General features: G+C 33.4%; 1 protein-coding gene across 2 annotated transcripts in view; it reads left to right on the forward strand.

Annotated features, from left to right (window-relative positions):
• The window catches only part of Stt3b (STT3 oligosaccharyltransferase complex catalytic subunit B), a 92,697-nt gene that overhangs the window by 67,192 nt on the left and 13,188 nt on the right, over positions 1–12,317 (forward strand). For both annotated transcript variants that reach the window (XM_076843134.1, XM_076843126.1), the window contains exons 6-10: positions 3,401–3,499; positions 6,225–6,371; positions 7,684–7,732; positions 9,207–9,361; positions 11,794–12,005. In XM_076843134.1, coding sequence (XP_076699249.1) covers positions 3,401–3,499; positions 6,225–6,371; positions 7,684–7,732; positions 9,207–9,361; positions 11,794–12,005 — 662 coding nt within the window. The remainder of the gene's footprint in view (positions 1–3,400; positions 3,500–6,224; positions 6,372–7,683; positions 7,733–9,206; positions 9,362–11,793; positions 12,006–12,317) is intronic.

The following is a 12,317-nucleotide window of genomic DNA, read 5'->3' on the forward strand; positions in this document are numbered from 1 at the left end:
ATTTATTTCATTGGTACATATAGATAGGCGTGGATGATGATAATTGGGAAAAAGTTTCAAAGGTAAAATATTGATAAGAAATTATCTATTTCTATTCAGTTTTATTTGACATTAACCTATGTTTAAGTACCTCTTGACTTATTTGTTTCCTAAGTTTCTTTTTTTTCCTTGAACTCATCTTTATCATTCTTATTAAATTATATAGAGTGTTTTCTTTTTTGCTAATGAGAATAAATGTCTGTAAAGTTGTATGAAAGTGTTGATTTGAGAGTATTATCAGGCTTAGTCTTCTCTTTTTTTATGCCTGGAAATGAACTTGAATAAATACCCAAGAGGAAATTTCATCTATTTTTGCCAAATAGTTGCTGAAATTTTTACTTTATCAGGCAAAGAATATTCTATTTGAAGAGAAGCGTATGAATGTGACTACAAATGTGTGTATGTGTTCACACCACACCTTCTGGAGAATATAATTTAGAAGGAGATAAATGAAGTAGTCTTTCACTTTTTACTTAATTTATACACACACATCAGTAATCTATAGAGACAAATCAGACTTGTGGTTACCATAGACTGGGAAGAAAGGGAAATGGGGAGCAACTGCTTGGTGAGTGTGGGGTTTGCTTTTGGAGTGATGGAAAATGTTTTGAGGCTAAAAAGATTATACAACATTGTAAGTGTACTAAATTTCCTTGACTTGTTGGCTGTAAAATGTAAGAAGAGAGGGGGTTACTTTTTGATTCAGTTTCCTCCATTTACTCAGTCCAAATTCTGTATCAGTATTAATAGCATTCCATGTTCATGTAAACAAGAGAGAAATCCAGTCTAAGAAGTGATGGTAATGTTTGGTTATAAGTGGACCCACCTCTAATAAAAGAACGTAAATGAAGAGTTTTTCTTAGGTCTTGTCTTTCTAGTTATGCCTTTTTGTGTTCAGTATTTGCAAGGATTTGATTTCTTAGCTCCAGTTTCTAAAAGGTCCTTTGATCATAGAATCTTAGATTTTGTTGGAAGGGATCTTATCTTGTTGGTCTATTAAGAAAACTTAAGTATTTGTTATTTATATAGTTGTTCATAATCACAGTGATGTCCTTATTCCCATTTTTTCTGATTGTGCGTCTGTGATTCTCCCATGTCGGGGATATAGTGTGTGACTGATTGGTAGGAGAGATTTTGATATTAGGAGACCCATCAACCACATTTGTTGACGATTCAAATCATGTGACATAGAAATTTTTTTTATATTTTTATTAGTGCCTTATAATTACACATAATAGTGGGGTTAATTGTGACCTTGATTTTCACATCAGTTTTTTACCAGTACCGTGCTGTTTTTGTTACTAGCTCTGTGTAGTATCAATCTGAGGTAAGATATTGTGATGTCTCTAGGCTTATTCTTACTGTTCAGCATTGTTTTGGCTATTGTGAGTCTTTTATTCATCCAAATGAATATGATGACTTTTTTTCTAGTTCTAAGAAGAATGTCCTTGGAATTTGTTAAGAATTACACTGAATCTGTAGATTGCTTTTGGCAATGTGGACATTTGAACAATATTGATGATGCCCAAGTACATAGGAGATTTTTTCGTCTTCTAAAGTCTTCTTCAGTTTCTCTCTTCATTGTTCTATGATTTTCATTGTATGGGTCTTTCATCTCCTTGTTTAGATTTATTCCCACGTTTGTTTTGTTTTGTTGAGCCTTTTATGAATGGAATTGTTTTCATTTTCATGGTGTTTATTATTGGTATATAGAAAAGGTATTGATTTTTGTATGTTGATCTTCTGTCCTACTCCTTTGCTGAATTGTTTGGGTTTTGTGTGTGTATGGGGTGTGTGGTACTAGGGATTGAACCTAGAGGTTCTCTCCCACTTAGCTATACTCCCAGTCCTTTTTATTTTTTATTTTGGGTAGGGTCTTGCCAGCTTTCTAAGGCTAGCCTTGAACTTGGATCTTCCTGCCCGGTTTCCTGAGTAGCCGAGATTATAGGCATGTGCCCCCTCACCCCCTTGCCTTGCCTGAATTCAGTTTATCAGCTCTAGAAGTTTTCTGGTTGAATTTTGGGGTCTTCTAAGTATAGGATCATATTACTTGCAAACAGCAACAATTCAACTTCTATTTATTCCATTTCTTGCCTAATTGATCTGGATAAAAGCTGAAGAACTATGTTGAATAGCAATGGTTAGAAGTGAACAACCTTGTCTTGTTCCTGGTGTTAGAGAAAATGCTCTCAATCTTTCTCCATGCAGTATATTTTGCATTTCAGTTAGAACATCTGATAAAAGGTAATTCCATTTCAACATTAATGTGTCTGGAAAGCATTCTGTTGTATGGGTTACTTCTGCTGTCTTCTGATAGCTAGTCCTCCATTAGCTTCAAAGTCATCAGGAATGTTATTTTCATACTTTGGTTCTTCCTATTAAATTTATGAGTTTCTTATCCTCTTCATAATGCTGTAGTTGTTTCTTATAATTCGACTTGGGAGACAACATAATATTTGAACTAATATCCCATAATTTACCTTCTGTAAATAGATTTTCTTTAAAAGCAATTTTTCTTATCTAAGGTGAGAAGTATATGCTATACATAATATATAGCCTACAGAAATGCTTGCTACAGCACTGTGCTATTCTAAATTGTGCTTCCCACTCTTTTTGATAATGGTTTATTTGCCAAAAATTGAACATTGACTATATTTATAAAATGTGAATAAATTTTATAAATGGTTTTTATGTTAACTTCTGATGGGCTTTATCTTAATTTCTAACTATTGTGAGTACAAAGTATGTAAACATGTGAGTACAAAGCAAGTCCTTTACACAGATTGTAATTCTCTCCCCAGCTTTCCTGTGCACTGGTATTAGCATAAACTGAGAATACTGCAGCATATTCTGGGCAGAATGCAAATAGTTTTCTTTTATTAGATTCTAAATTCAGTAACTGGTCTGATTTAGGGCTTGACTTCCATATTCTTTAATCACAGAAAACTTGGTGAACATACAGTTAAGTTTTTTTAAGTCAGTACAATATGAAGAATATTACAAGACTATAGAAAAGGTGTGAAATAAATTTTTAGCGCTTTTGAGACAATAGCAGGTATTCATATATGCTGACGGAGGTGATAGTAGATTGTGAATATTTGGGATTAATGCCAATTGGAATGGAATTTACTTATTTCATGTGTGTATTACATAGCTTTGTGGGTCATATTAGTGGTTACTAATTTAGAGTAAAATGAACTTGATTCTGTGTGTGGGAAAAGAAAGTAAAAACAGACACTTTAGGATTTTGTTCTTAGGTCCAGTTGAAACTTTGCTACAGAAAGTAAAATTTTATGTATTTATATTTAGAGTACTTACTGATAGTAGTAAATTATCCTTGTTTCCTATTTTGTCTTTATAGCATATAGCACTTTCTACATTGTGGGTTTAATATTATCCATGCAGATACCTTTTGTGGGATTCCAGCCTATCAGAACAAGTGAACACATGGCAGCTGCAGGTATGAGAAAGACTAGTTTCCTTCTAAAGGATATGTAAATGTGTGATTGGTCGGTCAATCTTCCAAAGGAATAATATTTTTAAAAAAATTTTTTTAAGTTTTCAATAATAACCAAAATAGACTGAGTTCCACTTATGGGAAATCTATAAATGAAACTATCAGTGATTCTCAGTGCAGCATCCATGACTCATAATAAGTCCATGTGTAGTTAATTTATTTGTAATATTTTATGAATATCAGCTCAAGTTGACTATCCCTTTGCTTGGCACCAGACGTGTTTTAGATTACAGAGTTTTTCAGATGTAGAATATTTGCATAGACTTTACCAGTTGAGCATCACGAATCCAAAAATTTAATGTGTTCTAGAACCATGACTTTTTGAGCATCATATTTGTGCTTAAAAAGTTTTAGATTTTGGATTTTCAGATTATTGATGCCCAATTGGTATACAGTATATAACTTTCTGTAAGTCATTCCAAAGTACTTACCATCAGATTCTCTGTGGGTCTTAAAACCTTCTATCATCCACCCTCCTCAAGGTGAGAACCACTATCTTACTGTTACGTAGCACTTCAAAATTTAGAACATACTCTGACTTTATCAGTTTGCTAATTAGTAATTTCAGACACAGAACTATGTAGTATAATATAAAGCAATGTCAGTATACACAACCACCTATTTTTATGTATGTTATTACATTTCCTAAATCTAATCTTTGATAATACTCTTATGTAATTATTCTGTAATGTACTTGAAAAAAAAAAAAACTTATTTTACAAGAATCAATAAATGGGATGGGTTGGACTCTCAAACTAAATAGTTTCTTCTCAGCAAAAGAAACAATCTGTGAGGTGAATAAAGAGCCAACATCTTGGAGGCAAATCTTTACCCCTACACATCAGATAGAGCACTAAACTCTAGGGTATATAAAGAACTCAAAATGCTAAGCAACAAAAAAACAAATAACCCAATCAACAAATGGTCCAAGGACCTGAACAGACACTTCTCAGGAGAGGGTATACAATCAATCAACAAATATATGAAAAAATGTTCATCATCATTAGCAATTAGAGAAATGCAAATCAAAACCACTCCAAGATTTCATCTCACTCCAGTCAGAATGGCAGCTAATATGAAGACAAACAACAATAAGTGTTGGTGAGGATGTGGGGAAAAAGGTACACTCATACACTGATAGTGGGACTGCAAATTAGTGCAGCCAATATGGAAAGCAGTATGAATATTTTTTGGAAAATTGGGAATGGAACCACCGTTTGAGCCAGCTATCCCTCTCCTTGGTCTATACCCAGAGGACTTAAAAACAGCATACTCTAGGGACACAGCCACATCAATGTTTATAGCAGCACAATTCACAATAGCTAAACTGGAAGCAACCTAGATACCCTTCAGTAGATGAATGGTTAAAAAAAAAATGTGGCATATATACACAATGGAATATTACTCAGCAATAAAAGAGGAAAAAAAATCATGGCATTTGCAGGTAAATGCATGGAATTAGAGAAGATAATGTTAAGTGAAGTTAGCCAATCCCAAAAAAACCAAATGCTGAATGTTTTCTTTGATATAAGGAGGCTGATTTATAGTGGGATAGGAAAAGGGAGTAGGAGAGAAATAGATGAACTCTAGATAGGGCAGAAGGGATTGAAGGAGAAGGGAGGGGGCATGGGGTTATAAATGATGGTGGAATGTAAGGATTATTATTATCCAAAGTACATATATGAAGACACGAATTGGTGTGAATATACTTTGTATACAACCAGAGATATGAAAAATTGTGCTCTATATGTGTAATAAGAATGCTTTCTGCTGGCATATATTTAAAAAGATTAAATTTATTTTAAAATTAATATTCCCAGTGGGCTAAGGGTCTTAGGACTCTGAAATTTTAATAGAAGTTTTTGTATGACTGGAGTCTTCAGAAATAAAAATCCAGAGAAAATTGTTTTTATGCTTAGGTTTGATGAAGAGAGGACAATCATATGATTGGACAAAGGAGAGTTATAATGTATAATAAACTGAGAATTTAAAAAGTTCTATTTGTTCGTGTTCTTGGCATCTCATTAATTTCCTCAGGGTACAGGGAGGATCCCTTTGGGATGAGGATATTTGTTTAGAGGAAGGTCAGAAAATTCTTTTATGTCCTGCATCAGGGTAGAATCGAGGGTGATCAGACAGACCTTCCTATTTCTTTGTTTTCTCAAATGCCAAGATACTGAGTTTTGAGGTAGCTTGTTCTCAACCCCAACACCAGGATAGAGTCTTCCTTAAGTGTGTAATTAAGGTCACACTTTTATCATTCAGTTATAAACAGTAACTATATCAGGATTCTCCTGATCCAAGTCATTAGGGTTATTTTTAATGATGTTTTTATTATTCCTCCACTCCCACCCAGAAAATATGTCATTTAAAATATAGAGGTAGGAAAGAAGTTAAATAGACTTCAGTCATTCAAATGAGATTTATTTTGTCTGGTACGTGGAGGGGGGCGGTCTGATCATTTGGGGGGAAATCTATAATAGGATTTTTTGGATGTATTAATTGGTTGGTCAATTATCATTTGACAGTGAAAATGTTAGCTAGATGAACTAGTTTTTGGTGTGAATATTTTAGGGTATTGTAAGAAGCCCTTTCAAGTGAAAATTTTTAAATGGCCTATGAAAATTGCATTGTCAATTATTTATATGATCCTGTTTTCTTTAATTAGGTGTCTTTGCATTGCTGCAAGCTTATGCATTCTTGCAGTATCTGAGAGACCGATTAACCAAACAGGAGTTCCAGACCCTTTTCTTTTTGGGTGTATCACTAGCTGCAGGTGCTGTGTTTCTTAGTGTCATCTATTTGACTTACACAGGTAGGTGCCATCACCTGTAAAATGTGAATCTTGTCTCTAGATTATTCAAAAGGGTAATTTTGACACAGATTTTTTTTTCATATATTCCATTTATCCTAGTAGGTAAAATACTGTGGTTGTATTCTATACAAGCAATATTAAAATAATAATCAAAGGTTCTAAAATCTGAATAACAGTATTTCAAATTGTGATTTTTAAGTTTATCTTAATTTTGTTGCTTCAGTCCCTGATAAATCCACAAACATTCTTTTCTTTCTGGATAAATAGGCCCAAAACAAAACAAGTCAGAGCTTCTAGTGATAACCTACTACATTGTATGAGTGCACTTTGTCTTCTGCCTAACCACTCTCTCCACCACAACTGGGGATTGAATTCAGGGGCCTTTTACCATTGAGCTTCCTCCACCCTTTATAGTTTTTGAGACAGGTTCTAAGTATGCTTTGAGGCTGGCCTAACTTGCATCCTCCTGCCTTAGTCTTCTAAATTGCTGAGATTACAAGCATTCACCACTGTGCCTGCCTCTCTCCCCTACTCTTTCACAGTCAAACATCAGTTTCATTCTGCTTCTGTATTCTAAATTTCTAACCCTGACTTTACCCATCCTTAGAAACAAGTCAAATTCTTTCTAAAGTTATTCTGTAAAATTAATTTACCAGCCTACCTTATAAAATCATTAAGTATAGATGGGAGTAAAAGGCATAAGTCTTTAAAATCATCTTTATAATGTGATGAGATTTGGCAAACTAGATTAGATCATTTATACAGCATACCCATTTAAAAATTTATCCAGTGTTGTTTATTATCTGAGCCTTCTTTATTAATCAACTAGAAGCTTCAGAGTGAATTGGAAAATTTCCTATAATTTTATCTAAGTGTTATTTAGAGTACTAAGTTTCTTAATTGTTATTTAACTTATTTTTCTCTGGAAACAGGTTCTCTGTGGATTATTGTTTTTGATTCAGTTACTACCTTATTTTATGTGATTGCCAGCCATGTGAACTATGTTGGCACCTATAGAAGAAAAACTGAAATTTTTTACATTATTTTAAATCAATCCATAATTAACAACCATAAAACCATTAAAAATAAGCACGATAAATAAACCAAGGGCAGAGGTGCATATCTTTAGCAGTTTAGTGAGACCCTGTCCCAAAATAAATTTTAAAAGGGCTAGTCATGTAGCTCAGTGGTAGAGCACCCCTTGCTTAAATCCTCAGAAACCCCTCCTCTACATGCACACCAAAAAATGTTTTTTTTTTTTTTACACAATAATAAAAAGGCAGATAATTTCCTCTACGTTTTTCCTTCAAAGGTTACATTGCACCATGGAGTGGCAGGTTTTATTCATTATGGGACACTGGGTAAGTACAGATATGTTATTTAGCCTCAAATTAAAACACCCATTTCTTTCTGTTCTTAATATTGTTAGTATTTCTGTCTCTATTTGAGTCAGGTACCTAGGATATGCCAAAAATTCTACTAAATGTTGATGCTCTTGAATATTATCTTTGTTAATAGTAGCTTTTTAAGTGTACCTTTAATATGCAATATAAGTCATGTATTTCTGTTCAACATAGCCGCCCCTTTATTTTTGTTTGTCAAAATTTAGGTAACATTTGTGGAATTTAGTGGTTGGAACTTTTTACTAACATATGAAGCTTTCATCTTTAATATTTGTTAAGAATAGATGCTATGTTATAAATCCATGCCATATGATGAAAGTTCAAATTTTTTTCTAATACCACATGATCTAAGCTTCTATTTCTTAAAAAAAATCTATGAAATACACTAGAGAATATCTGCTTCAGTATATTATGAATTAATGAAAAATTCTTGGTTTCAAATTGGACAACTAGTTCAAGTAAACTTCTTTCCTCTAACTTATTTTTGTAGGAATAAGAAAATATATGTTAATGACTATTTATCCCCCTCTGCTTTCTTGCTCTTCTGTCTTTGTTAACTTCCTAGGTGACCCAATAAAAACCTTACATAGTTTATTGAATGCGCATGCTTTCTGATGTGATACCAAAAGGGCTCGTGTCCATGTCTAATTAAAAGGACATATACATTCCTACATAACTTATATGTAAGCATACATTGATAGTTCAGCCTGTGGGATCACCAGAGGATTTGAGGGAATTAGTCATAATGAGGTTATTCTGATTAGGGTAAACTACCAGGTTAACTTTTGTTAGTTATCCTTACTCTTAACTTTCTAAACTTTGATTGAACTGATTTGGAATCTTAGGGTGTTTCAGGAATTTTCATTTCCCTCACCTGCCTCCACACCATAAGCAAGGCATTGTGGCATTATATCTTATTGGGTAAGGTATTTATGCTATTTTTAATAAAGTCCAAAAGGTAGTGAAATTCACTTGTATAAAATAGGAGATGGAGATACTGGAGAACAAATTCCTATTGGAGCAAAGATTTTTGTGTTAGAAATCAGAGCCAGGGTCATGTGATCAGCCCTTGATAATTTTCTGTTTTATGAGGGCACATTGGTTTTTAGTTTTACTGATGTGAATCAAACAAATTTATTTCCAGTATAGCTAGTTACATTAGAATGCATGTTTAAACTAGAAGAGGTGGGGGGACTAAGAACCATAGCTACAGTCCAAGAAAATTTCATTTCAAAGGAACTTATAGCTGGGTGTGGTGGTAAACTACTATACCTGTTGTAGTCTCAACTACTTGGGAGACTGAAGCAAGAAGATCACCTTGAGCCATAAGTTTAAGAGCAGCTTAGTCAATGTAGTGAGACCCTGTCTCAAAAAGAAAAACAGAAATGTTTTACCATTTAATTGTAAATAATAATAACTTTTTTAATATCAGGTATGCAAAAATACACATTCCAATTATTGCATCAGTGTCTGAGCATCAACCTACGACTTGGGTGTCTTTCTTCTTTGATCTACATATTCTTGTATGTACCTTCCCAGCAGGCCTATGGTTCTGCATCAAAAATATCAACGATGAAAGAGTATTTGGTAAGAGTTTTTTGTTGTTGTTGTTGTTGTGTTTTTAATGAATACTTTGATTAAGGAACAGTTTTTGTTTGTCTGTTTTTTTCTTCTAGATTACCCACTTCAAGGTTTTGTTGTTTTTTGGTTGATATATATTCAGAATACATTTTCTTCCCTGTTACACACAATGTGCTTAGCCAAGGAGAATAGAATTTTCATTATGTATATTTAACTATTAACTTTTAATTTAGAGCTAGTATGTGAATTTTTAAAAAAATATTTATTTCTTAAATGTAGTTGGACACAATACCTTTACTTTTATGTGGTGCTGAGGATCGAACTCAGGGCCTTGGACGTGCTAGGCAAGCACCCTACCACTGAGCTACAACCCCAGCTACTGTATGAATTTTATGTTCACTTTTGTGGTTTCTTAGCAGTTAGTGTTATTGTAGTCTATGGTTGAGAATTAAAAATTTATTGGCAGTATAATTTTGACTTAAATTTCTAAGTTAGATTTGATTAAGTAGGAACAAGTTTTCTGGGTCATCCATTATTCCAGTTTCAGAAAGTACATTCTATATTGGAATAAGGATTACAACTCTTTCATTGACATATTTGTATATGTTTCCAACTGATAAGACCTGACATAAAATATTTAAAATAAGCAGCCACACTGTAGTTCCAGCAGCTCAGGAAGCTGAGGCAGGGTGAATGTATACCATACATTCAAAGCCAGCCTCAGCAAAAGCAAGGTGCTAAGCAAGTCATCAAGACCCTGTCTCTAAATGAAAATACAAAATAGGCAGGCTGGAGTAGTGGTTCAGTGGTAGAGCACTTGCCTAGCATGTGTGAGGCACTGGGTTCCATTCTCAGTACCACATTATAAATAAAATAAAGGTTCATTGACAAATAAAAAAATATTAAAAAGAAATATGAAATAGGGCTGGGGTTATGGTACAGTGGTCCACTGCCCCTGACTTCAATCCCCAGTACAAAAAAAAAAAAAAAATGTGCCTTTGGGTTCAGTCCCCAATACATGGGGAGGGGAGGGGCTTGCAAACCAAATGCTCTTACATAATTTAATAATTACAAGAAGTGTGCTGTGGTGGTTAGACATAGATAGAAACAAATGTTGAGAAATGATTTGTAATATGTACAGAGTCATGCAAGCCAATAATTTATAATACCAGGACTTGAGTTTGTACTTGTATAAGGCCTAGACCATAAGTATCACCTTGGGTTACTACTGCAGAACACCCAAATGTATAAATGATACTAATTCTTTTATAGTTTATCTAGATTAGAAAACTCTGAATTAAGGCCATGTTTTACTGCATCATTCAAAAAGACTTAAACATAAGCCCACCTCATGACCCAATAATCCCATTCTTAGGTATATCTCAGGGGAAGTAAGTGCATATATTCCCCAAAGGACATATTTAAGAATTCACGGGACAACTTTATCCAGGATAGCCCCTAATTATAGGCAACAGAATGGATAGGAATATTTTTATAGATTTGTGCAGTGGTATATATTACAGCAGTTAACAAAAGAACAGTGTGACCAAATTAAGTCAGTACAAAAGAGGATACTTCTAAATGATTCTATTTCTCTAAAGTTGATGAATAAGGAAAACTAAGTTAATGCTGAATAGTGGTTACTTTTTTTTTTATAGGGGAGAGGGTAGTTATTATCTGAGACATAAGAAGCTAGAAAAATATTTTGTACCTCAGTCATCATGGGTAGTAATTATATAAGGGCATACCTATATACAAAGTCATTGAACTGTAAGCTTAAGAATATAAGCTTAAGAATATATAATAAAGGTATTACTTTAGGAAAAATATTTTATGATCTCAATGATCATTGACTTTGTAAAGTTAATAACCTTCAACCAGAACTTGTAGAACTTTTTCCTGTGGTTATTAGCACATATCTAGAAGGCTATTGGAAATTTGTCTGAAATTTTTTAAAAAGTTGCCTGACAGTGACTTGTAGATTATTCTTTTGTTTAATAATATAATGTTCTTCTCATCCCACTTTTTCTTTAAAACAGGCTTTATGCTAAAAATTGACAGTGGCTTTTCATGGACCATATTTTATTCTGTTAATTTGTACCTAATAATATAATATAGAAATATATTTTCTTCTGTCAGCTAAGGATTTTATAATATAAGATGCTGTTGACAAATAATGATTTAGTCTAATTCCCCATACCTAAAATTAATCAAATATGAATCATGATACCTATCTCCAAAGTATTGCTCTATTAGTTTTTATTTAGTCAACATTAATTCTGATTTTTAAATATGACTATCAGTATTAATATAAAAGCAATTAGGTAATTTATGAGGTATTTCTCTACTTTTAGATTTGTTTTAAACTGTGGTATTAAATATTTAATTTCCGGTGAATGTTTTCCCCTGAAGTGTTGTAAGAGAATTTGTCTTTGCAGTTGCTTTGTATGCAATCAGTGCTGTCTACTTTGCTGGAGTGATGGTGCGACTGATGTTGACTTTGACTCCAGTCGTCTGTATGCTGTCTGCAATTGCCTTCTCAAATGTTTTTGAGCACTATTTGGGGGATGACATGAAAAGGGAAAATCCACCTGTGGAAGACAGCAGTGATGAGGATGACAAAAGAAACCCAGGAAATTTGTATGATAAGGTGGGGAATCTAAACTAAGGCCTTTAAAAATTTAATGTCCTTTCTTAATTTTTCTACCACAATATGAACCATACATATTAAGAAATGTGATTAAATGAAGATTTAGATAAGCTGTGACGCTTCTGTTTGGTTACAATGTTTGCCTCAAAATTTGAATCCCAGTCGATCTTTTAGCTCAAAGTAAGAAAATAGAATGTAATCAGACAAGGAATTCTTTCTTTGGGCGCATTTGTTAACCTGAATACTTAAATTTGTTAATAGGCTTCTTTACAGCAAACACTTGGTGCTTTGCTAAATTACATGAGATTTTAA

The sequence above is a fragment of the Callospermophilus lateralis genome, chromosome 1, assembly GCF_048772815.1.
Source record: "Callospermophilus lateralis isolate mCalLat2 chromosome 1, mCalLat2.hap1, whole genome shotgun sequence".
NCBI classification, from domain to species: Eukaryota; Metazoa; Chordata; class Mammalia; order Rodentia; family Sciuridae; genus Callospermophilus; species Callospermophilus lateralis.